The 23,013-nt window shown below is 58.0% G+C and overlaps 1 protein-coding gene across 3 annotated transcripts in view; it reads right to left on the reverse strand.

Moving 5' to 3' along the window:
* PRDM16 (PR/SET domain 16) overlaps positions 1 to 23,013 on the reverse strand; it is a 340,933-nt gene that overhangs the window by 8,094 nt on the left and 309,826 nt on the right. For 2 of the 3 annotated variants that reach the window (XM_027565122.1, XM_027565120.1), the window contains exons 9-14: positions 20,931 to 22,344; positions 17,603 to 17,690; positions 14,557 to 14,726; positions 13,855 to 13,932; positions 7,779 to 7,948; positions 6,965 to 7,139 (exon numbers count right to left, since the gene is read on the reverse strand). In XM_027565122.1, the coding sequence (XP_027420923.1) occupies positions 6,965 to 7,139; positions 7,779 to 7,948; positions 13,855 to 13,932; positions 14,557 to 14,726; positions 17,603 to 17,690; positions 20,931 to 22,344 (2,095 nt within the window). The remainder of the gene's footprint in view (positions 1 to 6,964; positions 7,140 to 7,778; positions 7,949 to 13,854; positions 13,933 to 14,556; positions 14,727 to 17,602; positions 17,691 to 20,930; positions 22,345 to 23,013) is intronic. The other variant, XM_027565121.1, reaches the window with a different exon arrangement.

Here is a 23,013-nt window from a genome sequence, read left to right on the forward strand (position 1 = left end):
TGTGGACTGGGCTGTTGTCGGCGACGGAAACCCTCCAGGGTGAGTGTGTTTCTGAGACTGGGCTGTCTCTCCTGCAGCTCAGACTCCTCCCCTCATCCCCAGGGGTCCTTGCAGCTGGGGGCCTTTCCCGTTCTGGTCCTCATTATTGAAAAGAGAAAGCGAGCCGTGAGGAAGAGGGTGCCCATTACTTTGAGAAAAATGACAACAGCGTTGTTCGGTTCATCTGCAAGTCCATGACCAGGTGCCGTGGCCACACGTGGGCTGGGCCCAAGGCCACCTGGGCAGGTGTCCCGCACGTGGGTGGAGGTGGATGGGGGGCAAGGCACATGCTTCGTGAATTGGAGTTCTGAGCCCCCGGACTCAACCCCTTCTGGACCTCACACAGCCCATAGGAGTCCATCCCCTGCTGTCGGGAGAGACTCAGGGTCCTGCTTGGGGCACTAAGGCAAGAGGGATGTCTTCTCCAAGTGGTCACCGTCTCCAAATACAGAGCTGAGTGGATGGGCTGGGAAGCTCCAGGTGGTTCAGTTCTTGGCACCCCCCCCCCGCCCCCGCCTCGTCTTCACTTCTCATCTTTCCACCGTAGAGTATACAGTTGCTGACAGCTGACCTATTCTCCAGGACAGGCAGGACCCTAATGTGTCTCCCTTGATGTTGGGCATCAGGTTCACGTCTGTCCACCAGTGGTGAGGACCCCAGATCCAGGTCCTGCCTCCCTCCATGGGTCTTGGCAGGTCCCCTTGGGCGGGGTTTGTCATCTCAGAACCCACGCCCTCTGGGGGAATGTGAGAACAGTCCCCACCCTGAGTGCCGATGGACAGCACAGGTGGGGAGCTTGGGACAGCGTAAAGCCCTGAGTGTCATTTAATTGAACCTGAGTCTCTGTGCGTTTATATACAAGCCCTTCTCTGTGGGAGCAGCGACCATGAATGAGCACTTTGTCCTGGCACCGTGCCTCACCCTGCACAGAAATCTGCTCATTGGTGGGAGGCCTGCGTCAAACACCAGCGCTCGTTGAGGGTGGGGGATGGATACAGCGGGGACAGAGAGGGGAGTCTGGCTGGAGACAGCTTCAGACAGAGAGGAAACCAGAACGAGTAGCCAGGCCTCCAAACAGCTGCCTGGGTGCAGAATGTCCCCAGGGCCAGCCTAACACAGCACATGGCTATGGCTCAAACAGCAGGGATCATCCCTCTCCCCTCCAGTAGATTCGTTGTTGTTCAGTTGCTCAGTTGTGTCAGATTCTTTGTGACGCTGTGGACTGCAACACATCAGGATTCCCTGTCTTTCACCATCTTCCAGAGACTGCTCAAACTCATGTCCTTTGAATCAGTAATGCCATCCAAACATCTTGTCCTCTGTTGTCCCCTTCTCCTGCCTTCGATCTTTCCCAGCATCAGGGTCTTTTTCAGTGAGTCAGCTCTTTGCATTAGGAGGCCAAATTATTGGAGCTTCAGCTTCAGCAACAGTCCTTCCAATGAATATTCATGGTTGATTTCCTTTCAGATTGACTGCTTTGATCTCCTTACTGTCCAACAGTGTCTCAAGAGTCTTCTCCAACACCACAGTTCAAAAGCATCAATTCTTCGGTGCTCAGCCTGTTTTATGGTCCAACTCTCAGATCTGTACATGACTACTGGAAAAACCATGGTTTCAACTAGACAGATCTTTGTCAGCAGAGAGATGTCTCTGATTTTAAGTACGCCGTTTAGGTTTGTCATTGCTTTTCTTCCAAGGAGTAGGCATGTTTCAATTTCATGGCTGCAGTCACCATCCACAGTGATTTTGGAGCACAAGAAACTAAAATCTGTCACTGTTTCCATTGTTTCCCCACCTGTTCACCATTAAGTGATGGGACCAGATGCCATGATCTTCATTTTTTTGAATGTTGAGTTTTAAGCCAGCTTTTTCACTCTCCTCTTTCACCTTAATCAAGAGTCTCTTTAATTCCTCTTTGCTCTCTGCCATAAGGGTAGTGTCATCTGCATATTTGAAGTTATTGATATTTCTCCTGGCAATCTTGATTCCAGCTTGTGCTTCATCCAGCCTGGCATTTTGCATGATGTACTCTCCATATAAGTTAAATAAGCAGGGTGACAATATATAGCCATGACATACCTCTTTCCCAATTCGGAACTAGTTCATCGTTCCATGTCTGGTTCTACCTGTTGCTTCTTAACCTGCATACAGATTTCTCAGGAGGCAGGTAAGGTGGTCTGGTATTTTCAACTCCTGAAAAATTTTTCACAGTTTGTTGTGATCCGCACAGTCAAAGGCTTCAGCAGAGTCAATGAAGCAGAAGTATATGTTTTCCTAGAATTCTCTTGCTTTTTCTATGATCCAACGGATGTTGGCAATTTGATCTCTGGTTCCTCCTTTTCTAAATCTAGCTTGTACATCTGGAAGTTCGTGGTTCACATACTGTTGAAGCCTAGCTTGAAGGATTTTGAGCATTACTTTGCTAGCATGTGAGATGAGTGCAATTATATGGTAGTTTGAGCATTCTTTGGCATTGCCCTTCTTTGAGATTGGAATGAAAACTGACCTTTTACAGTTCCGTGGCCACTGCTGAGTTTTCCAAATTTGCTGGCATACTGAGTGCAGCACTTTAACAGCATCATCTTTTAGGACTTGAAATAGGTCAACTGGAATTCCATCACCTCCACTAGCTTTGTTTGTAGCAATGCTTCCTAAGGCCCACTTGACTTCACATTCCAGGATGTCTGGCTCTAGGTGAGTGCTCACACCATCGTGGTTATCTGGGTCACTAAGATCCTTTTTGTTCAGTTCTTCTGTGTGCTCTTGCCACCTCTTCTTAATATCTTCTGCTTCTGTTAGGTTCATACTGTTTCTATCCTTTATTGTTCCTGTCTTTGCATGAAATGTTACCTTGGTATCTCTAATTTTCTTGAAGAGATCTCTAGTCTTTCCCATTCTATTGTTTCCCTCTATTTCTTTGCCTTGTTCACTTAAAAACACATTCTTATCTCTCCTTGCTATTCTCTGGAACTCTGCATTCAGATGGATATATCTTTCCTTTTCTCCTTTGCCTTCAGCTTCTCTTCTTTTCTCAGCTACCTGTAAGGCCTCAGATTTTGGCTTTTTGCATTTCTTTTTCTTGGGGATGGTTTTGATTACTGCTTCCTGTACAATGTCACAAACCTCCGTCCATAGTTCTTCAGGCACTCTGTCTATCAGACCTAATCCCTTGAATCTATTTATCACTTCCACTGTATAATCGTAAGGGATTTGATTTAGGTCATACTTGAATGGTCCTAGTTGTTTTCCCTGTGTTTTTCAATTTAAGTCTGAATTTGGCAATAAGGAGTTCATGATCTGAGGCACAGTCAGCTCCTGGTCTTGTTTTTGCTGACTGTACAGAGCTTCTCCACCTTTGGCTGCAAAGAGTATAATCAGTCTGATTTTGGTTTGACCATCTGGTGATGTCATGTGTCAGAAGAGGGTGTTTGCTATGACCAGGGCATTCTCTTGGCAAAACTGTTAGCCTTTGCCCTGCTTCATTTTGTACTCCAAGGCCAAACTTGCCTATTACTCCAGGTATCTCTTGACTTCATACTTTTGCATTCCAGTCCCCTATAATGAAGGACATCTTTTTCTTGGTGTTAGTTCTAGAAGGTCTTGTAGGTCATCATAGAACTGTTCAACTTCAGCTTTTTCAGCATTAGTGACTGGGGCACAGACTTGGATTACTATGATATTGAATGGTTTGCCTTGGAAATGAACAGAGATCATTCTGTCGTTTTTGAGATTGCACCCAAGCACTAAATTTTGGACTCTTTTGTTGACTATGAGGGCTACTTAATTTCTTCTAAGGGATTCTGGCCCACAGTAGTAGATGTAATGGTCATTTGAATTAAATTCACCCATTCTGGTTCATTTTAGTTCACTGATTCCTAAAATGTCAGTGTTCACTCTTGCCATCTCCTGCTTGACCACTCCAATTTACCTTGATTCATGGACCTAACATGCCAGGTTCCTATGCAATATTGTTCTTTACAGCATCCAACTTTACTTCCATCACCAGTCATATCCACAACTGGGAGTGTTTTCACTTTGGCTCTGTCTCTTCATTCTTTCTGGAGTTATTTCTCCACTCTTCTCCAGGAGCACATTGGGCACCTACCGACCTGGGGAGTTCATCTTTCCTATCTTTTTGCCTTTTCATGCGGTTCATGGGCTTCTAAAGCAACAACACCGACGTGGTTTGCCTTTCCCTTCTCCAGTGGACTGTTTTGTTAGGACTCTCCACCATGACCCGTCTGTCTTGGGTGGCCCTACACAGCATGGCTCATAGTTTCATTGAGTTAGGCAAAGCTGTGGTCCATGTGATCAGTTTGGTTAGTTTTCTGTGACTGTGGTTTTCATTCTGTCTGCCCTCTGATGGATGAGGATAAGAGGCTTGTGGAACCTTCCTGATGGGAGGGATTGGCTGTGGGGAAAACTGGGTCTTGTTCTGGTGGCAAGGCCATGCTCAGTAAATCTTTAATCCAATTTTCTGCTGATGGATGGGGCTGTGTTCCCTCCTTGTACTTTGGCCCGAGGCCAAACTATGGTAGGGGTAATAGTGGCTATGGCAACCTCCTTCAAAAGGACCTATACCAGCATGCCAGGGCTCCTTGGACTGTTGTAGTCAGTGCCCCTGACCCTGTGGCAGGCCACGGTTGACCCGTGCCTCCTCCAGAGATTCCCAAGCACACACAGATAGGTCTGGCTCAGTCTCTCATAGATGCCCCAGCTGCCCCAGCTGCAGGTGTCTCAGGGCCGGTGCCTCCTCCCGGCCCCTTCCCTGGACTCTGGTGCTTTGCTGGTGATCCTTGGGGCTCCTCCACTTGTGGGCACATCACCCACTCTGCTTCACCTTCACACGGTGTCTCCCCATTTTCTTTTTCTAAAAAAGTCTATTTATTTATTTTTGGCTACGCTGGGTCTTCACTGCTGCCTGGGCTTTCTCTAGTTGCTGAGAGTGGGGGTTACTCTCTGGTTGCAGAGCATGGGCTTCGCACTGTGGGGGCTTCTCTACGGAGCACAGGCTCTAGGGTGTGCAGGCTTCCGGAGTTGTGGCGCACGGGCTTGGTTGCCTTGAGGCCTGTGGGATCATCCTAGACCAAGAACCAAACCCACGTCCCTTGCACTGGCAGGTGGATTCCCAGCCGCTGGACCACTAGAGAAATCCCAAATTTCTCCCTTTTCTAAGGACACCAGTCCTATCGGATATGGGCCACCTGATTTCAGAATGACATCGTAACTAATTACACCTGAGAAGATCTTATTTCCAAATCAGGTCACTCTGAGGGGCTGGAGGTCAGAGTGTCAACAGAGGAATTTGGGGAGGGGACAGGGTTTGGCCCAGGGGTTTCTGGGGTCAGGAAGCCTGGCAGGCCCTGAGTTATAATGGACTGTCAAGAGGAGGTCACTGGTTCTGGGTGGGTTAACACAGGCCGTCCGAGGGCCTGGTCTGTAGGCTGGCTCTGCCCTGGGCTTTCTGAGGGGTGTGGGGCTGGTGTCTGAGTCTCACTTACCGCCCCGACCCCTGGGGCCCTGGCTGAAATGCTGCTCTGTGGGGTCAGGGTGGTGCCAGCCCCTCATCCCTCTGGGGACACCCGGTCTTTCCTGGTGACTCTCCTGGGGTGTCCTCTGTATGGCTGAGAGCTGGGTCTGCCACTCAGGGACAGCGTTGGAGGGCCGCCCACCCCAGGGAGGACGCCCCTGGCTTGTCCTTGTCAGCTCCCTGTCTGGCTCTGCCCTGAGCACAGGGGGTCACAGCTCAGGGGAGCCTGTATCAGCCAGGATGTGCCTCATGGCCTGGCTCCTGGATGCTCAGGTCCATGACTTACTCTGAAGGTGGAGACCTCAGAACTTGAACCACGGACAGCTCTCAGATGGAGCCCAGAGTGCTGCCAGAATGAAGCTCGCCACCCTGGGCGCAGATGGCAGGGCTGGGCTCCCACTAGACCATCACACGTGACCAGAGCCGGGGACAGACCCAGGCACTTTGTTGGCCGTGCCCCGATATCAAGGTCTTTGGTGCCTGGCAGGGCTGGGGCTCGGGGACATGCAGCCCATGGGCAGCCTCTCCCATGTCTCCTCCTCTGAGCCCACCGAGGCACCAGGTGGGATCACTGTCCTGGGCATGGATTTAGCCACTCAGAAGAGCCAGAAACAGCCAGGGCACCAAGCCCATGTGCCGCTCGTGCATCCTGAAGGTCTGCTCAGTGCCCCTGCTCTGCCTCGGGGGCCCCAGGGGTGAAGGAGATGCAGCCCGCCTGCGGGGAGCAGACAAGCCCCTGGGAAGCCGGGTGTCCTGGGTGGGAGGGAACTGGGTTCTGGGCTGGCAGCCCACCCATGGGCAGAAGGGCTGGAGCCAGATGCCCAATCCTCTGGGCCTCATTTCCTCTGCAGAAGCAGAGGAGCGCGTCCCTAAGCACTAGGAGTCCGGCCTCTCTGAGTCTGCCGCCGAGGCCTGGGATGAAGGGAATGTGTTACAGCCTCTACATCTTAGGATCCCAATTCTGCCATTTTCCTGCCTGTGTGTGTGTTTAAAGGAGCAGCACTCTTGCTAGAAACCGTTCATGTGTCAAATTCAATGAGCCTGTCCTGGAGTTGCAGAGGCATGGTGGATCTCATGAAAGGAGCCCTCACCTGGTTGACGTTTGGCCGCACGTGTTAACACTGAGGCCAAACCGTGCATTGAGGCCCGTGTGCTGGTGGCACTGAGTGTGTGACACCCGCCATTGGGCCGGGGTGCTTGTTCTCTGCAGAAGCAGAGAGCCGAGGCGGGGTGGCTGGTGGGTGGGAAGGGTGCCAGCTGCAGAGCCTGCAGGCCTCGCCCTCTGCTGTGGGCCTGGGGTCTCTGGTGCTGTGGTGGGGGCCTGCTGTGGGCATGACCATATAGGGAACCATACAGAGTCCAGACCTTCCTGGGACCCCGGGACGTGTTTCTTACCGTTTGTCTGTTCGTGTTGATGCTTGGTTCATCTCACTGTTGGCAATAAAGTTTCTGATTTCAGAGAAATAGGAGTCTTCCTTCTCATCTAAAAGTGCGTGGTTGTCTGACTCGGAGGTGGGGGAGGAGGCGCTGGTCCCCAGGTGGTTGGTGAGGACCCCCGCATGCTGGCTCACTGTGGGGAGGGGGAAGCATCAGAGGAGGGTGCCCCTCGGCTGCACCCCACCCACTGTGGCACAGCGGGAGGGGACAGGTGGCTGAAGGGGTGCACGTGCAGGGCACTCTTAGGGAACACCCCCTTAGGGAAACCCAAGGGTACAAGGTTCCCCTGAATGAAGATGGCTTGAGCGGTGACTGCAGGCTTTCCCCTAGGGCTAGCTTGTGTGCCCCTTCCTCAGCCCTCCTCTCCCCACCCTGCACCCTGCCCCAATCCATCATCCCCATCCTCCAGGCCCCCCTCCCCATCCCCAGCACCCCATCCTCCAGGCCCCCCTCCCCATCCCCAGCACCCCGCCCATCACCCCATCCTCCAGGCCCCCCTCACCCCTCCCCAGCACCCCACCCTGACCCATCACCCCATCCTCCAGGCCCCCCTCCCCATCCCCAGCACCCCGCCCATCACCTCATCCTCCAGGCCCCACTCCCCATCCCCAGCACCCCACCCATCACCCCATCCTCCAGGCCCCACTCCCCATCCCCAGCACCCCGCCCATCACCCCATCCTCCAGGCCCCCCTCCCCCTCCCTGCTCCCCGCCCCTCCCCACACCCCATCCTCCAGGCCCCCCGCGCCCCTCCTCTGCGCTGCCCCCCCACCTGGTGCGTGCTCGTGTTCATGCTTCTTCAGGTGCCTGTCCAGGTTGGTCTGCTGCCCGAAGCAGCGGTTGCACAGGTGGCACTTGAAGGGCTTCTCCTTGTTGTGGATGTTCCGCACGTGCCGCTGGAGGTTGGAGGAGATGCTGAAGGAGCGGTCGCAGTACTTACACCTGGAAGACACGGCGCCTCAGCGGAGATCCTGCCCTCACAGCCTCCCTGAGGCCCCTGGACCACGGTGGAGAGCTGGGATGCAGTCCCAGCCAAGTGTCCCTGGAAGCAGATGTCCCCCCATCCCTGACTCTGGGTGGCTGATGCTGTGGGACTGTGCCCTGAGTTGGTGGAGGGGACTCTCTGGGGCTTGTGCCCCCGGGGTGGGCAGCACCGGGACTCCCTGGTGTCTCCTGGCATCTCCCCCTCTCTGCTGTCCTGTCCCCCGAGCGCAGGGTCCACAGCAGAGGGTGGCGTGCTCCCGGCGGCCTCAAGGGGGCGGCAGAGCACCAGGAAAGATGCTCCCAGCAGGAGCCCAGACCCGCTGCCTGCAGCTTTCCTCCCTGGCAGACAGACCCCTCCTCTGGCCTGGTCCCAACTCCTCTTAGTGGGTCCTCAAGCAGACCCACCCCCCTTGGGGACTCAGCCTGCCAGTCCACTCGAGTGGCTAGTGGCTGCAGGGCCGCACCAACCCTCCTTAGTGTCCTCTGCCCCAGGGTGATGGGGGCTCCCAGCCTCGCCCCGTCAGATGGCCTCCTGTCCATGGACCCCTTTGGTGGAGGTGCCCCCAGCCCTGTGCGCTTGGTTTATCTTAGTGCCCTCCTGGGGGCACCTGCTGCCAGGCTGCGTGGCGCACTCGGGAAATGAAAAAAGATGCTCTTTCCTTGGATGCTTCGGTTGTCCGAGTATCATGACACCAAGTTATCAGAGCAAAGCATGAAGTTGCCACAAGGAGCAATCTGAGATGCCGGCGTGTGCAGGGTCCCTATGGGTGTGGGGCTTCTCCCAGGGCAGGGCAGAGGAGGGAGGGGGGGATGTCCCCCAGGTTATCACAGGGGAACCAATGGTGAGGGCCCAAGAGACACTGGCAGCAAGAAACAAGAACCAGAGAGGGTGGGGCGTCGGGGACTGAGGACCCACGGCACAGCGCTGCAGACAGGGCCGCCTCGTCCCGTCCCAGGGGTCCAGGCCACCACCACTGGCCAGCCACTCCCACCCGTCCAGGGCGTCCAGCCGGGCCATGGCAGGGGGACTCCGGCTCTGGGTCTCCAGTCGCACATGGTGCGTGTGTCAGTCTGCTCATGCACACGTGTGAGGCTATATGTGCATGCTTACGGGTGCATGTGTGATAGGTGTGCACGTGCTGGTGGGCACGCTCATGTGCTCCTGGTCTCAGAACTTCTCTAGGGATGCCCGTACGCGGCTCAGAGGCACAGGAGCACTGACTTATCCATCCCTGAGCTCAGCTATTTCCCTGTTTTGGGAACCAGGCTCCTGTGGATTGACAAGCAGAGAGGCAAGCATGGCAGAGTGCTAACCGGGCAGGCCCTTGGCAGGCAGAGTCTATGCAGCCAGTGTGGCGGGGCAGGGCTTGGGAGACTAGGTCTGCTCAGAGGGCATGGCTGGGAGGTACGGGGACCTGTCCTGAGGACACAGCCTGGTGGCCGCGCTCCAGCACGGTGTAGTGGTCACGAGCACTCAGCCCTGTGGACGGACACGTGTCTGAGGACACCCCGGGGCCCTGGCCTCTCACCCCAGTGCTGCCCGCCCACTTAGGAGGCGCTCGTCTGACACTTGACATTCAGAAGATGGCCCTACCTGGGGAGTCTGGGCAAGCCCAATGGCCCTGGGTCCCTGAGACAGGACGCTTGACACCCCCAGGCTGGCCACTGGGGCCCGGGGCTGAGCTTTTCCTGCTCAAAGCTGGTGGCAGCTCTCTGTGGTGGGAGGGTGAGAGCCCCCAAATTACCACCCCCTACTCGTGGGTGGCTTCTCCCTACCTGTAGGGCTTCAGTGGTGGCTCAGATGGTAAAGAATCTGCCTGCAACGTGGGAGACCTAGGTTTGATCCCTGGGTTGGGAATATCCTCTGGCGGAGGAAATGGTAACTCACTCCAGTATTCTTGCCTGGAGAATCCCCACAGACAGAGGAGCTTGGTGGGCTACAGTCCATGTGATCACAAAGAGTCGGACACAACTGAGTGACTAACACTTTCACCCAGGAGATAATACTTATGGGACGGGCCCTGCTTGGAGGAGCCCAGACTGCTCCCCTGATGCGATTCTCGGGCTTCATTTACTCAGTCCCGAGGCTTCCAGATGCTGCCTGAGGCCAGACTCATGCTGGCTGCCTCCACAGCAGATGGGCTAAGAGCTGCCCATGATCCACGCACTAGTCCCCCGAGCTCCTTCAAGCCACCCCTTTGGCCCTGGGGCTGGCCTGCTGGGCCAGCTGAGCTGCCACCAGGCCCCCGGGAGCCCCTAGGACGTAGGGCCTTGGTCCTCCCACAGTCGTGTAATGTTCAGCAGCCTCGACTTGGACCCCTGTCCCAGTTGCCGGCACCAGGAGGGTGGCTGTCTTGTCCTTCTCAGCTGGGGTGACAGAGCAGTGGGACTGGGGCTTCAACCCTCTCCCCTCTGGGCTGAGCAGAGATGCTCAGGTGTGCTCTGATCCAGTGATCCCCTCTCAATAGTCCAGGAAGGAGGACTTTTACATCCCTGCCTGCACCATCTTGCTCCTCAACTCTGCCCCCAACACACCCTCAAGCCCACAGAAACCTTCACCGCCCAGTGCTGCCAGGCTCGCCTGTAGGGCAAGTGCAAGTCCAAGCTGGCCCCAGCCCACCCAACAGCCTTCCCACAGGCTGCATGGGGTGCTTGCCTCGGTCTACACGGATGTCTGCACACTCAGCCTTCCTTTCCTGTATCTTAGGAAAAGTAGGGACCCTCGCTGAGCCCCAGCAGTGGCTGTGCAGTATCTCTGAGCAGTGGGACAGCTGAGTGAGAAATAGGACTGGATGAGGAGCTCGGTTGCGGGCCTGAGCACCGTCACTCCCCAACCTCTGCTGGTGGGAGGGGCCGGGAGAGCAGCCACACATTCAGTTTGGTCACAGGGTTCTGAATCTGACCCTCTCCTGGTTCTAATCTAAATAAATGGCCCAGAGAAGTGCATCTGAAATTTAGGGGACTGGTGAGCCCAGGGCTGCGAGGGAGCAGGGCTCTCGGAGCAGCTGGAATTTGCGTTGTAAATAAGCTGACAAGTGGCTAGTGAAATTTATGGCCGTGCTGTATAAAATAGCACACCATCGCACTCCAACAGGAATGGGAGAGCGGAGACCGGCCAGCCGAGGCAGCGGGCAGCCAGGGGACCTTGCTGTGACCGCGTCTGCCCCCGCCCCGGGGAAGCCAGTGGTGTTGAAGATGCAGCACCGGGCGGGGAGAGTGAAATGGCCCCTGGTGGGGCGGTGGCTGTGTCCACTCTGGAACCTAGTGGGGCCGTACCAGCCACCAGAGAGAGATAGGCTTTAGGTAACTGTAAAAACCGGGAAAGGAAAGATAGCAGAGATTTTTGTAACCCTGTGCTGTGTGCTTAGTCGCTCAGTCCTGTCCGATTATCTGCGACCCAATGGACTGTGGCCCGCCAGGCTCCTCTGTCCATGGGGATTCTCCAGGCAAGAACACTGGAGTGGGTTGCCGTGTCCTCCTCCAGGGAATCTTCCCAACCCAGGGATGGAACCCAGGTCTCCCGCATTACAGGTGGATTCTTTACCGTCTGAGCCACCAGGGAAGCCCAAGAATACTGGAGTGGGTAGCCTATCCCTTCTCCAGCAGATCTTCCTGACCCAGGAATCGAACGAACCAGCGTCTCCTGCATTGCAGGCAAATTCTTTACCAGCTGAGCTACCAGGGAAGCCCTTTGTAACCCAGGCTTAACAATAAAATGAACAAAGAACAGACACGTATGGGCCACCTGGAGCCCTGATGGGAATGGTAACAGGACCTTGCTGGGCACGTGGACTCAGCACAGTTAGCAGGATGGGGAGCCACAGAGGAAACGATCTGCAGATGGGGGGAGGTGAGCATCCTTAGAGCCGGAGTCCCAGGTCCCGCCAGGAGCCACAGTCAGCCCACGTGCATCCAGAGCACGTGCATCAAGACCCCCGACCCACCTCTGGGCAGCGCCGGAGGGACCCCTGGACAGGCTGCCAGGACAGAGGAAATAGCCACCCTCCTTCCCACATCTCAACAAGCCCTATGTTCTGGAGCTTGAAAAAACATCATCAACTGCCCCTCATCTCCCAGCCTCACTCAGAGATCTCTAAACTAGGACACCGGCCCAGCCGGGCAGAGGTTTGTCACACTAAGGGGTCGTGCCCACTGTGTGTCACACTAAGGGGTCTGTCTTTCTCTTGCTTGTGGGGGCACCCACCCACCAGCTGGGCCTCCGTGGGCACACACACAGTGCACACATATGGGGTACAGACAGGCGGTGGCGGTTTTCATTGGCGTCACTGGGGTGACTTGGGCTGTGCCAGCACTGGCCTTCTGTGGATGAACTTGCACTTTCTTTCCTCCAACTGAAGCCCCTCCAATTCCCAAAGTGAGGCCAGATGCCCCAGTGATGTCACAAGACAGGCCCACACCCCAAACTCCTCATTGTGGGGCTGCCTTGAGCTAGATACAGTCAGGATTTGCAATGCCAACTTTCAAAGCAATTATTGTTACTCGTGTCGAAACTCACAGATTGAAAGAGCAAAAGAAATCAATGATAATTAAATCCTTCTATAAACATGGACCTGAACCCCCAGGGGCTCTTATATGCAACCCTGTCCAGAAGTTGGTTCTCCTTACAGAAACACACAGGGCTCCTTGTCCAGGAGAGAAGCAAGCCGAGCCCTCCTTTGTTAAGTTGTAAGTCACTTTTGGAGGGTAACAGGGAAGGAGGCTGTGTGCTGGGGGCCAGCTGAGGGCACTGAGCAGATGACTGGTAAGCGATGTAAGCTGACGCTTACCCGGCTGGGACAGGGCCTGGGGGCTATGATGCCTGCAGGAGCCCCTGTAGCTGCCCTGCGCAGGGATGGGGATACACCCTCACTCTCCTGGACCCATGGGTCACTCCCAGCTGTGTGCCCGGACGACAGGAACCTGACGCTGCCCACTTAAAATGATGCCAGACCCCTTGCTCCCGACGGCCGCTGTCCACCAGACAGCCCAGGATGTCATCCTGGCATTGGGACCAGCATCCCCCAATTTGTCTCAAGGTCTCCCTTCCCTGGGACTCCCGGCCCCACCCCCACCGGGTGGGTTCCCCAAAAGCCAGGATGTTACCCTCAGCTCTTTTCTTGGCCGACAAATGCCCTAGGCACCAAGAGAAAAGGCCAGAATGGTCAGCAAGTGTGGCTGTGAGCTTGGACCCTGGCAAGTCAGGGGCGTCTCTGAGCCTGAGGCTCCAAGTCTTTGAAACAGGGAGATGCCCCCACCAGTTGTGAACGTGAAATGTAGAGGCTCTCACAGCCCCCATGCGCTTGCGACCACATTCTGCAGGGAGGGGACTAGGCACCAAGGAGCGAGGTGGGGGCAGACAGGGCTCCCGTCTAGGGTGGTCGGGGCACCTAGGTGAATCCTCAGGATGCCCCCAGCTTGGGTAGGATCCAAGTTTGCACGGGGCTCCTTCTCTGAGACCAGCCCACCCTGCCTTAGGGGCTCACCCTGGTCCCCTGCCCGGGCTGAGGTCAGCAATGGCCAGCGGCTGTGGGGAGGTGGGTGGAGGTGGGCTGGGTGGTGGTGACGCTGAAGCTCCCTCTCCACACAGACCACCCCTGGGCCTGGCTTCGCTCTCCAGTTGACACCCCAGTGGCAGGAGGAAGGGCTGCTCCCAGACACGCTCTGGGGTCAGTGTGCGGGAACCTTCCAGAAGCCTGATCTTTACAACATCCCCAGGTGCGTGAGGGCTGAGCGGCCAGGATGGAGTGACCCAGTGACCTGGAGCAAGGTCAAGCATTGCTTCCACCTGCTGCCCATCCTGTGGCAGGGGAAGGGGAGGTCCGCCAGGAGCCTGCCTCCCGCACCCCGACTGGGCGGGCTCCTACCTGTACGGCTGCTCCCCGGTGTGCGTCCTCAGGTGTCTTGTGAGGTTTGCTGACCGGGGGAAGATCTTGCCACAGTACCTGGGGGCAGGCAGTGGGGGAGGGGTCCATCAGGCAGGCGCTTTGCCATAGAGGTGGGCACCCAGGTGTTTTCTGGTGCTGTTTCTCCCACACCTGGGGGCAGGTGACCCACTGCACACCCTGGATTTCAGTTTCTCCTCGGCCTCAGGGCCCAGCTGAGTGTCACAGAGAGGCTGGACACACACCACTGGGCAGCTGGCGCTGGCCCACACTGGCCCGCTCAGGGCCGTGCCCCTGCCCGAGGCAGTTTCTCAGCCCCCAGCCTAGCCTGGGCCGAGCTGGAAAGCACCGGCTGCACAGGCCTGTGCAGCTGGGGACCGGCCATCTCTCCTTAGTGCTGAGCTTCCCACCACCCCCAGAGCCGGGGTTAAACACGGACCAGCAGCCTTAGCTTCCGGCTTGGAAATTCCAACCTGCTGGCCAAGGCTGCGTTTTCTTGTGCTCACTGGAGCACAGCTTGGTGTGGATATTTTCAGGGAATGACCTCAAGGGGACAGTGGCCCACCGGCTACCATGCGGACCCTGGCTGAGACTGAGCTTTTTCCTGGAAGTGCAGGTTCATGGGCCCTTGTGGCGCCTGCGGCCGCCTCACTGAAACTGCCTCAGGGGCTCACCGCATCTCACCTGCACGTGTATCGCTCCTTGCCCTTCCTGAGAATGGGGTCTGAGAGCGTTGGGGGCGGGGACCGGAAGTTGAAGGGGTGGTGTGGGAGGGGCTGCAGGGAGCTGCCAGAGTCCACCTTCATGGCCGCGAAGCTCTCCAGCTTCTCCGTCATGGTCTCAATGGCTGACATCTGTTGGCAGGAGAGTGAGAGAGGCTGTGGGGCTCCACTGCACCCCCAGTCCTGACGCGCCTGGACCCACCCCACACCTGGGTATCCTGGGTGACTGAGCATGGATCATGGACAAGCAGGGTATCATTGGAACCAGAGGTCTCCTTCTTCTTGGCCACTGGGCTGGGTTCTTTCACTTCCTGCAGCCAGCCCTGCTCTGGTCCTTGTTTGGAACCCCGTCACAGTCCAGGGTCCAGTCTGGGGGAGCTGCAGCTGACCATCACCTGCCAGCCCCTGGGTGATGCGGGTCACTGACACTTGTGATCACAAAGCACCTTACTTTGAAACCAGCCAGCAAGCCCTGCTGGCTCAATCCCTGGCTAGCACTCCTTATGCCTAATTTGGGATGAAGACAGAATTATACCCTTTTTTGTTCGTTTTTTTGAGTGGTCAAAAAATTTAGTTAGTGTTGGTTGCTCAGTCTTGTCTAACTCTGCAAACTCATGGACCACAGCCTGCCAGGCTCCCCTGTCCATGGGATTTTCCAGGCAAGACTACTGGAGTGGGTTGTCATTTCCTTCTCCAGGGGATCTTCCCAACCCAAGGATTGAACCCAGATATCCTACATTACAAGCAGATTCTTGACTGAGCTACCAGAGAAGCCCAAAAAATTAAGATAGCTATCTGAATCTCAAATTAAAAAATGGCTCACAAACCTGAAGCACCACCACCACCTAGTGGCAGCAAACCATAACTACAGGCAAAGTGCTAAAAAGAAATTCAACAGCTTAAGACTACACCCAACGGTGGAACGCCGAAGCCAACATGACGTGCGACACAAGACGGGGTGACATGGACCGGAGGGGCTGCCTGTCTGCTCGTTGGAGATGCCAAGGGCTTGCCTGGGGAGCAGAAGGGAGCTGCTTTCTCCTGGCCTTGCTCATTTCCATCTGGTGGGCAGGGTTCTGACTAGAATCCTGTGCCTGCCTTGGGGCTGGGGGACAAAAGTAGGCAGGGGGCTGCGCAGGCCTTAGCAGCATTTCTCCTCTCCACCTGAGACTGCCTGCTGCAAGTCAGGCCCTGTGGGAGGCTGGGATGAGACTGAGAAAGGAAGAGTTTTCATTGTGTCTGGAATCCCTCAGGGTTTAGGCTGGGGAACAACTGAATGGTTATGATAAGACACCAGAAAGGGGTTAACAAACAGAAGATGGGGTCCATCCTATGGCTGAGGCCTCCCTTGATGCTGGGCTGCCACCTAGACCCTGGCCAGCTCTGCATAGTTGCAGGATTTGGGCCTCACCGTCCCTATGGGATGGGCATGCTCCCTTGTCAGACGCATGCTGCTTCCAGCTGTGGACGGCCTGCCTGTCTCCACTGATGGACAGATGGACACTGCCTGGCCCCTCAGATGCTGTCCAGTCTCTCACTGGCACATCCATGGCCTAGATGATGGGATCTAGGCACAGACTGCTGCCCATCTGCCAGTGGGTCTCAGTTTTAGCTGCAGCCTTGGGAGGTTCTGGGACTACTGCCCTAGACTCCCCGGGACCCCAGAGGTGGTGAGGAGCAGTGGCCTGACAGGACTGCCTCTCCCTGCTCCACCAGGGGCTGCACACCTGCATGTCGGGCCTCAGAAATGAGAGGCAGCTGACCATAGCATGTTGGTGTCTTTGTGCATTGTGACCCCCGCCCCCCACCCCAAGACTTTACAGTGGCTGGAAGCTGCCCTGTCCCAGTGATGGCCTCACCTCAGACCATTTCATCAGGGGACTTACTAGTCACCTCTCCCACCCCCACCCCCGGAACTGGGCTCAGGGGTAGGCAGCAGGGGTAGCTGGTTGGGGGAGTGGGCAGCAGAGACAATGGGCAGCCAGCCCCCTGCCAGGCCCCTCTTCCTCAGGCCTGGGAGGCTCCGGCCCGCCCGGCCTACTTTGCCTGATCAGATATTCCCGGCCAAGCTCCCCCACAAACACAAACACAGGATGTGCCTGGCTGGCTTGCCTGCTTTTTCCAGCAGGGCCTGAGGAAACCAGGGGAAGTTCTTAACCAAACTCCGAGGCCCCCATGAGACAATGGGAGGCAGTAAGTTTAGCTGTGAACCCAGGCGGGGTGCAGGTTCCACAAACCAAGGGTTTGTCCCAGGCGGGAAACGCGGAGGGAGAGAACAATGCCCGGGTCTGGAGTCTGGGTCCAGGCTGGCCCACAACTCAGTCCCGAGTCCTCCGGCTGGGGCAGGGGAGGCCCGTGGGTCTGGGGCCGGGGCCGGGCTCCAAGCGGTGAGAACAGGGGCACAGAAGTGCCTGCAGGCTTGGCGGGGTCTGTGGCTACTCCCCAGACTTGGGGGTTCTTTTTCCCAGACTCCTGATTCTGGTCTTGACAGGTGGCCTCGCCACCCTCTGCATCCCCCGGGGAGGGCAGTCTGTCTGTCCGCGACCCCCTGGGATCCCCTGAGCTCGATGCCAGTCCCTCTGCTGCTGTCCTGCTCCCTGCCTCTGCCCCCTGTACCGCCCCTCCTCTGCTGACCTTTTCTCTTAAGTGCCCTCATGTCCCTTGTACCAGAGAGGCTGCTGGCGTCCACACTTCCCTGGGTCTCTCCTATTCATTCTCCCTATGGTCCAAATGTTTGGATATGCTCCATCAGAGCTGCAGCCCACCGCTGCAGGGGGGACGTTCACTACCCCTCCCAACCGTGGGTCGAGGGGGGCACCCATGGCCAGTGTCCCTGGCTGCTTCCTAGGGCGCCCCCACCAAGGACCACCCTCCTGCCTCACCTGTCTGGCCCTGTCTCATCTTCCCCAGCCTCACAGGGATGGGTGGGTGTGCAGAGATGGGAAGCAGAGACCTGCCTGGGGCTTGTGGCTGGGCCTGGATGGACCTCACGCTCCCACTGGCCTTACCTGGGGGTGGAAGAGCAACGGGGATGGCCTCAGGTACTTTTCCTTAAGGGCTCCCACCGGGTCGGTCACCTTCCGCTTCTCCACCCTGCTGGACAGCAACACAGAGGGTTACGGACCCCACTGAGCAGCCCAGCACTGGGCGGGGAGGGGCCGTGGTCCCTGCCCCTCCTGCCACCTGTGCCCCATCAGTCACAAGGTGGGGGCCTCACCTCGAGCCCAACTTCCACGGGCCCTGTGACCACATCTCACCTGATGTCGTAGGACGGTCTGTGACCCGGCTGTGCACTTGCCTGTATGAGCACATGCTCCCCACACCACACCCAGGTCTGGACCCCTTCGAGTCTCCCCAGTGTCCCCCCAACCACCCAGCTGCCAGCACCCATGCATGTGATGAACGCCTGATGCCGGAGCTAGGACTCTTCCCTAAGGGTCCCGTGTGTGGCAGCCTCTGCCCACTGACCCGTTTGGCCAGCGAGGGCTCAGCCCTGTTGGGGTCCCTGGGCTCCCCAACAGCGGAACATGGGGCACACAGGGGCTGCCGCCTACACTCAACTTCCCTGTTCTGCCGAGCCCTTGGCACAGGTGCTCTGTCCAACTGGGTGGGTGTGTGAGCTACCAGGGTCCATCCGGGCAGGGCTGTGTGAGTGATCAGCAGGTTTCTGTCCTGGGGAGGTCTCAGGGCCTCCCCACAGCAGCCAGGCAGTGTCTACCTAAAATCTCAAGACCGCTGCTGGAGACAACAATTCCAGAATGTTCCCCAAATGCCAGTACAACTGCCAATCACAGCAAGTGGAAGAGGAGGCTGTCCCTCCTCCCCTGACCTCCTCCTCTCACCATTTCCAAACGATGCCCGCCTCAGTGCCCCCCATGGGAGTCCAGATTTACACAAGGTGACTTGGGGAGTCCTACCACCTCCCTGCAGGCAGACACAGCTGCAGGGACCGCCGCCTTGTCTGTAAAGGGCCACACTCCGACCCCTGTAGGGCTCAGCTCTGCCCCTAGGTGACCTCAGGGCCTTAGCAGAGGCCCCGTTCAAAGCTGGGCTGGGTCGGTCTTTTCATAAGGGCCCCGGGGTGGGTGGTGTGGGCGAAGAGGAAGGGGTCTCACAGTGGGTGAGGGGGTATTGAAGATCGTCTTCTGCCTTCTCCTGCCCTCTGTGACTCATGCAGCCCAGCAGGCTGGCTCCAAGAAGCCCCTTCCAGCTGACCCCTGACCCCCAGAAGACATGCACCCTGCCAAGGTACACGGCTTTTGTCATCACAGTGTCTCTGGCCCTGTCACAGAGCCAGCAGCACGTGGAGGTGAGAAGGGCTGGAGGGTCGGGGGGGAGTCAGTCTGGCGGTGTTGGAGTTCCTCCAACCTGGGGAAAGGAGGGTTATGGGTATGTGTCCATGGTCACACCCAGGGGGGCCTGTGGGGACACTGGGGAGTTTGGCTGGAGTCACCCCAGGACCATCCAGGAGCTTGGAGGACCTTGTCCCCTAGCCCTTGGCCAGTGTTTACACAGGCAGTGACTGTCACCCACACCTTCACTTGGAGGTAACCTTCTCGACACCACAAGTGATCATCTTGACTGGGCTCGGGGCAGTGGGGAGAGGTTACCCCATATCTCGGGCATTTTTCTGGTGTCTGTGTGTGAAGTTGGGGACCAGGCAGCCCCTCCATCAGCAGCTGTACCCTAAATCCAGAGGGCAAGAGCCTGGTACAAGCCAGGTCTCAGAGAAGTTCGGGCAGGAGGGGAGGGTCCGGGGGCCCTGCGGCCAATTCCTGCTTCCAGGCCTGACTGGCTGCCCCGCCAACTTCCAGAAAAAGGCCCAAAGCCCTGAACCAGGCCTGCAGTGGGGAGGGGAGGGGCAGAGGAGGGCTGGGGGCTGGGAGGGGAGCTGGGACAGGGTGGACAAGGAGGCCGAAGGGAAACAATTAACCCAGAGCCTCTTGAAGGCCTGCTGGCTCCAACTCGGGAGGCTTGACCAGGAGCCTTGCTCGCTAGGTCTCCTGTCCCACCCCTTCCTCTGTGTGAGGGCTGCTTGCCCTGGTGGGGTCTCCTCCCTCGAACCCCAGCTATATCCTGTCCCCCATACTGAGTCCCACGGATTCAACTGAAATTGGCAGGTGCCCCCTGGGCCTTTGACGGGCATGTTCACCCCAGAAAGCCTGTGAGCCGCTGTCAGTGGTGACGGGCCTCTGGTCACTTTCTCACACCATCTGTGGATGGTGTGTTCTTAAAGAAACACCCAAGGGACCATTTTTCAGGTTTCCTGTGATGACAGCGCCAAGACCTGGCAGGAAATGGAACCAGCTGCAGACACAGGCCAGCCAGGGCCCTGGGTGAGCGCGGCTGGGGGGACTTGGGTGGGTGTGGAAGGCAGAGCAGGAGGCTGGTCCGTGCTCCCTCCTCCCCATCGCTGGCAGCCCTGCCACCACTCTTCCCGCTGCACCTTGGCAGGGGTGACCTCACCTGCACGCCCATCCCAGGCCCTGCCTGGGCCCTGTGCTTCACATGAGCCCTCAAAGTGGCCATGCGCTCCCTGAATTCCCACGTAGACACACTCACCTGTGTGCACACGGGCCCCTCCCACACAGAGCCATGGGCCTGTAATAGTGGCTGAAGCACCACACGTGCCCCTCCAGCCCCGCCCAGGGACACAGCTCCCTCCTGAGGGCTCAGCCCTCCCAGCACCCCGGGACACGTGCAATGGGGGCCAAAACCCCCTGATCAAAGCCTACTCAGAAACTGGGGAGGGGGAATCAGTTGGCCCCTCACCAGAAGGTCTATCAGAGGGCTGGAACGCTGATGTTTTGCCAACCTTCCAGAGCTTTCATCTTTCTCCCTCCTCCTCCTCCCTCTGGGGAGAAGTGGCTCCTCCTCTGATCGCCCCTAGGCCAACAGGAACCCCAGCTGCGGCTCCGGAGAGGGGTGGGGCCCATGTAGGGGCCACAGGGCAGTCACAGGGAAGCAGAAATGCTTGAGCAGACCTAACAGCCAGGCGTGTCATGGGAGGCAGAGTAGGTTCAGAGAGGGAGGCTGGAGACACCAGCAGGTGGGCCTCTGGGGTGGAGTCTGAGGGCAGGCTGGGGTTGGGGTTCAAGGGAGGGCAGCGGCTCTCCCAGTGGCATCTGCGAAAGGGAGCCAAGTGTGCCCAGAAGACCCTGCCAGGCACCCACCCTAGGAAAGTGCCGAGCCGGGCCTGGACTTCAAAGCAGCACAGACCCCTCCCTGCCCAGAGCTGAAGCACCTCCTGAAGCTGCAAAGACAGAGGGACGAAGCTTGGGGGAGCAAGGGAGGTGGTCCCCAGGGAGAGCACGTGAGGGCGGGGCATGTGAATACCTGTAGATGGGGTCCATGAAGAAGGGCGATGGCTTGGCATAGTGCAGGGGTGGCTGCTGGGGCAGCTGGGCTGGGCACGCCTTGGGCAGCCCCTCGCTGGGCCCCAGCCTGCGCTCGCCGTACACGTGGTTCTTGCGGGGCTCCCGCGCCCCTCCGTTCTGGCTGGCCCGTGCGCGGCTGCCAATGCTCAGGTCCAGCGGCTGCTCCTCGCCAGACGCCGGGGCTGGGGGCACCTTGGGCGCCGGCAGGATGGGCTTGGCCTCTTTGGGTTTGGTGGTGAGGTCAAAGGGGGACTCGGCACTGGGGCCGCTGGCCTTGAGGGCGTCCCGGGGCGACTTTGGCTCGGCCTTGACCAGCAGGTTGTGGGTGAGGGCACGGTCCGTGAAGGGGTACAGGGAGTGGGGGAGGTGGGGCAGGAACTGGAAGGGGAACACGGAGTGGTAGGGCAGCGCGCCCAGCTTCTTCTCCGGCACGCCCATGAAGCCGGGCCCGAAGTACTTCTCGGCGATGGACGCGATGGCCTTGATGGAGTCGCCTGCCGCGCCCGCCGCTGTCAGCAGCTGCTCCTGGGGCGGTGGGAAGAAGTGCTGCGAGTAGAAGACGGGAACCTCGCCCACAGTGTTCGGGGCGCCCGGGGGCACCGTGCTGCCCCCGAACTCGGGCTTGCCCTCGGCCGTCTTGCCCTTGTCCTTGGTCTTGTCGCGGTCACTGTCCACGTCGCTGTCTAGGTCGGAGCCTGTGCCCGTGGTCGTGTCCAGGTCGGTCCCGGTCGTGGTGTTGATGTCCTCGAAGTCGCTGCCGTCTGACAGGTCACTGCCCCGGGGCTTGAGTTTGGTGGCATACGCCTCCTCCAGGTGGCCCTCCAGCTTCTCCTCGGGCCCCGCGGCCGCTGCGGTGCCCTGGCTACTGTTGCCGACAGCGGAGACGAGGGGCAGGGCCGGGTTCCCCAGGGGGCTGGGGAGCTTGGCGTCCTGCGTGTGGTTCAGGGGGCTCTTGAGCAGCGGCGTGGGAGGTAGCAGAGGTGGCCGGGGATACAGGGATGGAGGGAAGATGCCCGGGAAGCCGGGCGTGAGCGTGGGGAAGCTGGGGGGTGCCGTGGAGAAGGGCAGGCTCCCAGGGTGCGGCCTGGAGGGGAAGTACTCGCCAAAGCCCAGGCCGGCGTGGTTGAGACCGGGGGGAGGCTTGGCCTTGTCCATCAAGGGGCTGGGGGTCAGGGGCAGGCCGGGCGCGAAGATGCCTCCCGGCGGGTAATGGTTCTTGCCCTCGCAGAAGCGTCGGTGCTTGTTGAGGGACGAGGTAGTGCTGAACATCTGCCCGCAGTCCTTGCACTTGATCTGCGTGCGGCAGTCCGCGTGCATGCGCTTGTGGCGGCACAGGTTGGAGAACTGCGTGTACGACTTGTGGCAGACCTCACCTGGGGGCAGCAGGGCAGAGACAGCGGTGTGAGGGGAGGCGACGGGGACCCGCACTGCCTGGGGCTGGGGCACCGGGGGTCTGGCTGAGTGCCTGGAGTGGCGTGCGCCTGGATGTGTGTGCGTGTGTGTGAGTGCATGTGTGCACGTGTGTGTGCACACATGCGTCACTGGGTATGACTACCTGCATGTGTGCTCAGGTGTATGCATGCATGTAGGTATGCCCACAGGTCTATGGGCACGTGCGCTTGTGTACATAAGTGTGTCATGCACGAGTGTGTATGTTCACAAACATTCATTGCACTATAACTGTGTCATCACATGTACTTGCACACACATGTGTACATATACATATCTATGCACATGCACCCTTCCCTGGGATTGGTCTCTAGTGACCAAGATGGGTTGGCGACCATGTTCCTGTTCCTCCCCTGGGGTCCCTGGGTGGCCTGGGTAGATCTCTACCCACTTCGGCCTTCACTGGAGAATGGGCCCTGCTGCTCTGTGTTTTCCTGACCCCATGAGTTTGTCAGGTGGGACCGAGGTCTTCAAAGTTGCTCCCAGAGATGGGCAAAGACACTTGTGTGCAGCTGCACCTGCCCATCCAGACTCCCCACCGGGTCTCCCTACCATGCCAGCCACGCTGTTTCAGCAGAAGGGAGTAAAACAAC

This window comes from Bos indicus x Bos taurus, chromosome 16, assembly GCF_003369695.1.
Source record: "Bos indicus x Bos taurus breed Angus x Brahman F1 hybrid chromosome 16, Bos_hybrid_MaternalHap_v2.0, whole genome shotgun sequence".
Taxonomy (NCBI): Eukaryota; Metazoa; Chordata; class Mammalia; order Artiodactyla; family Bovidae; genus Bos; species Bos indicus x Bos taurus.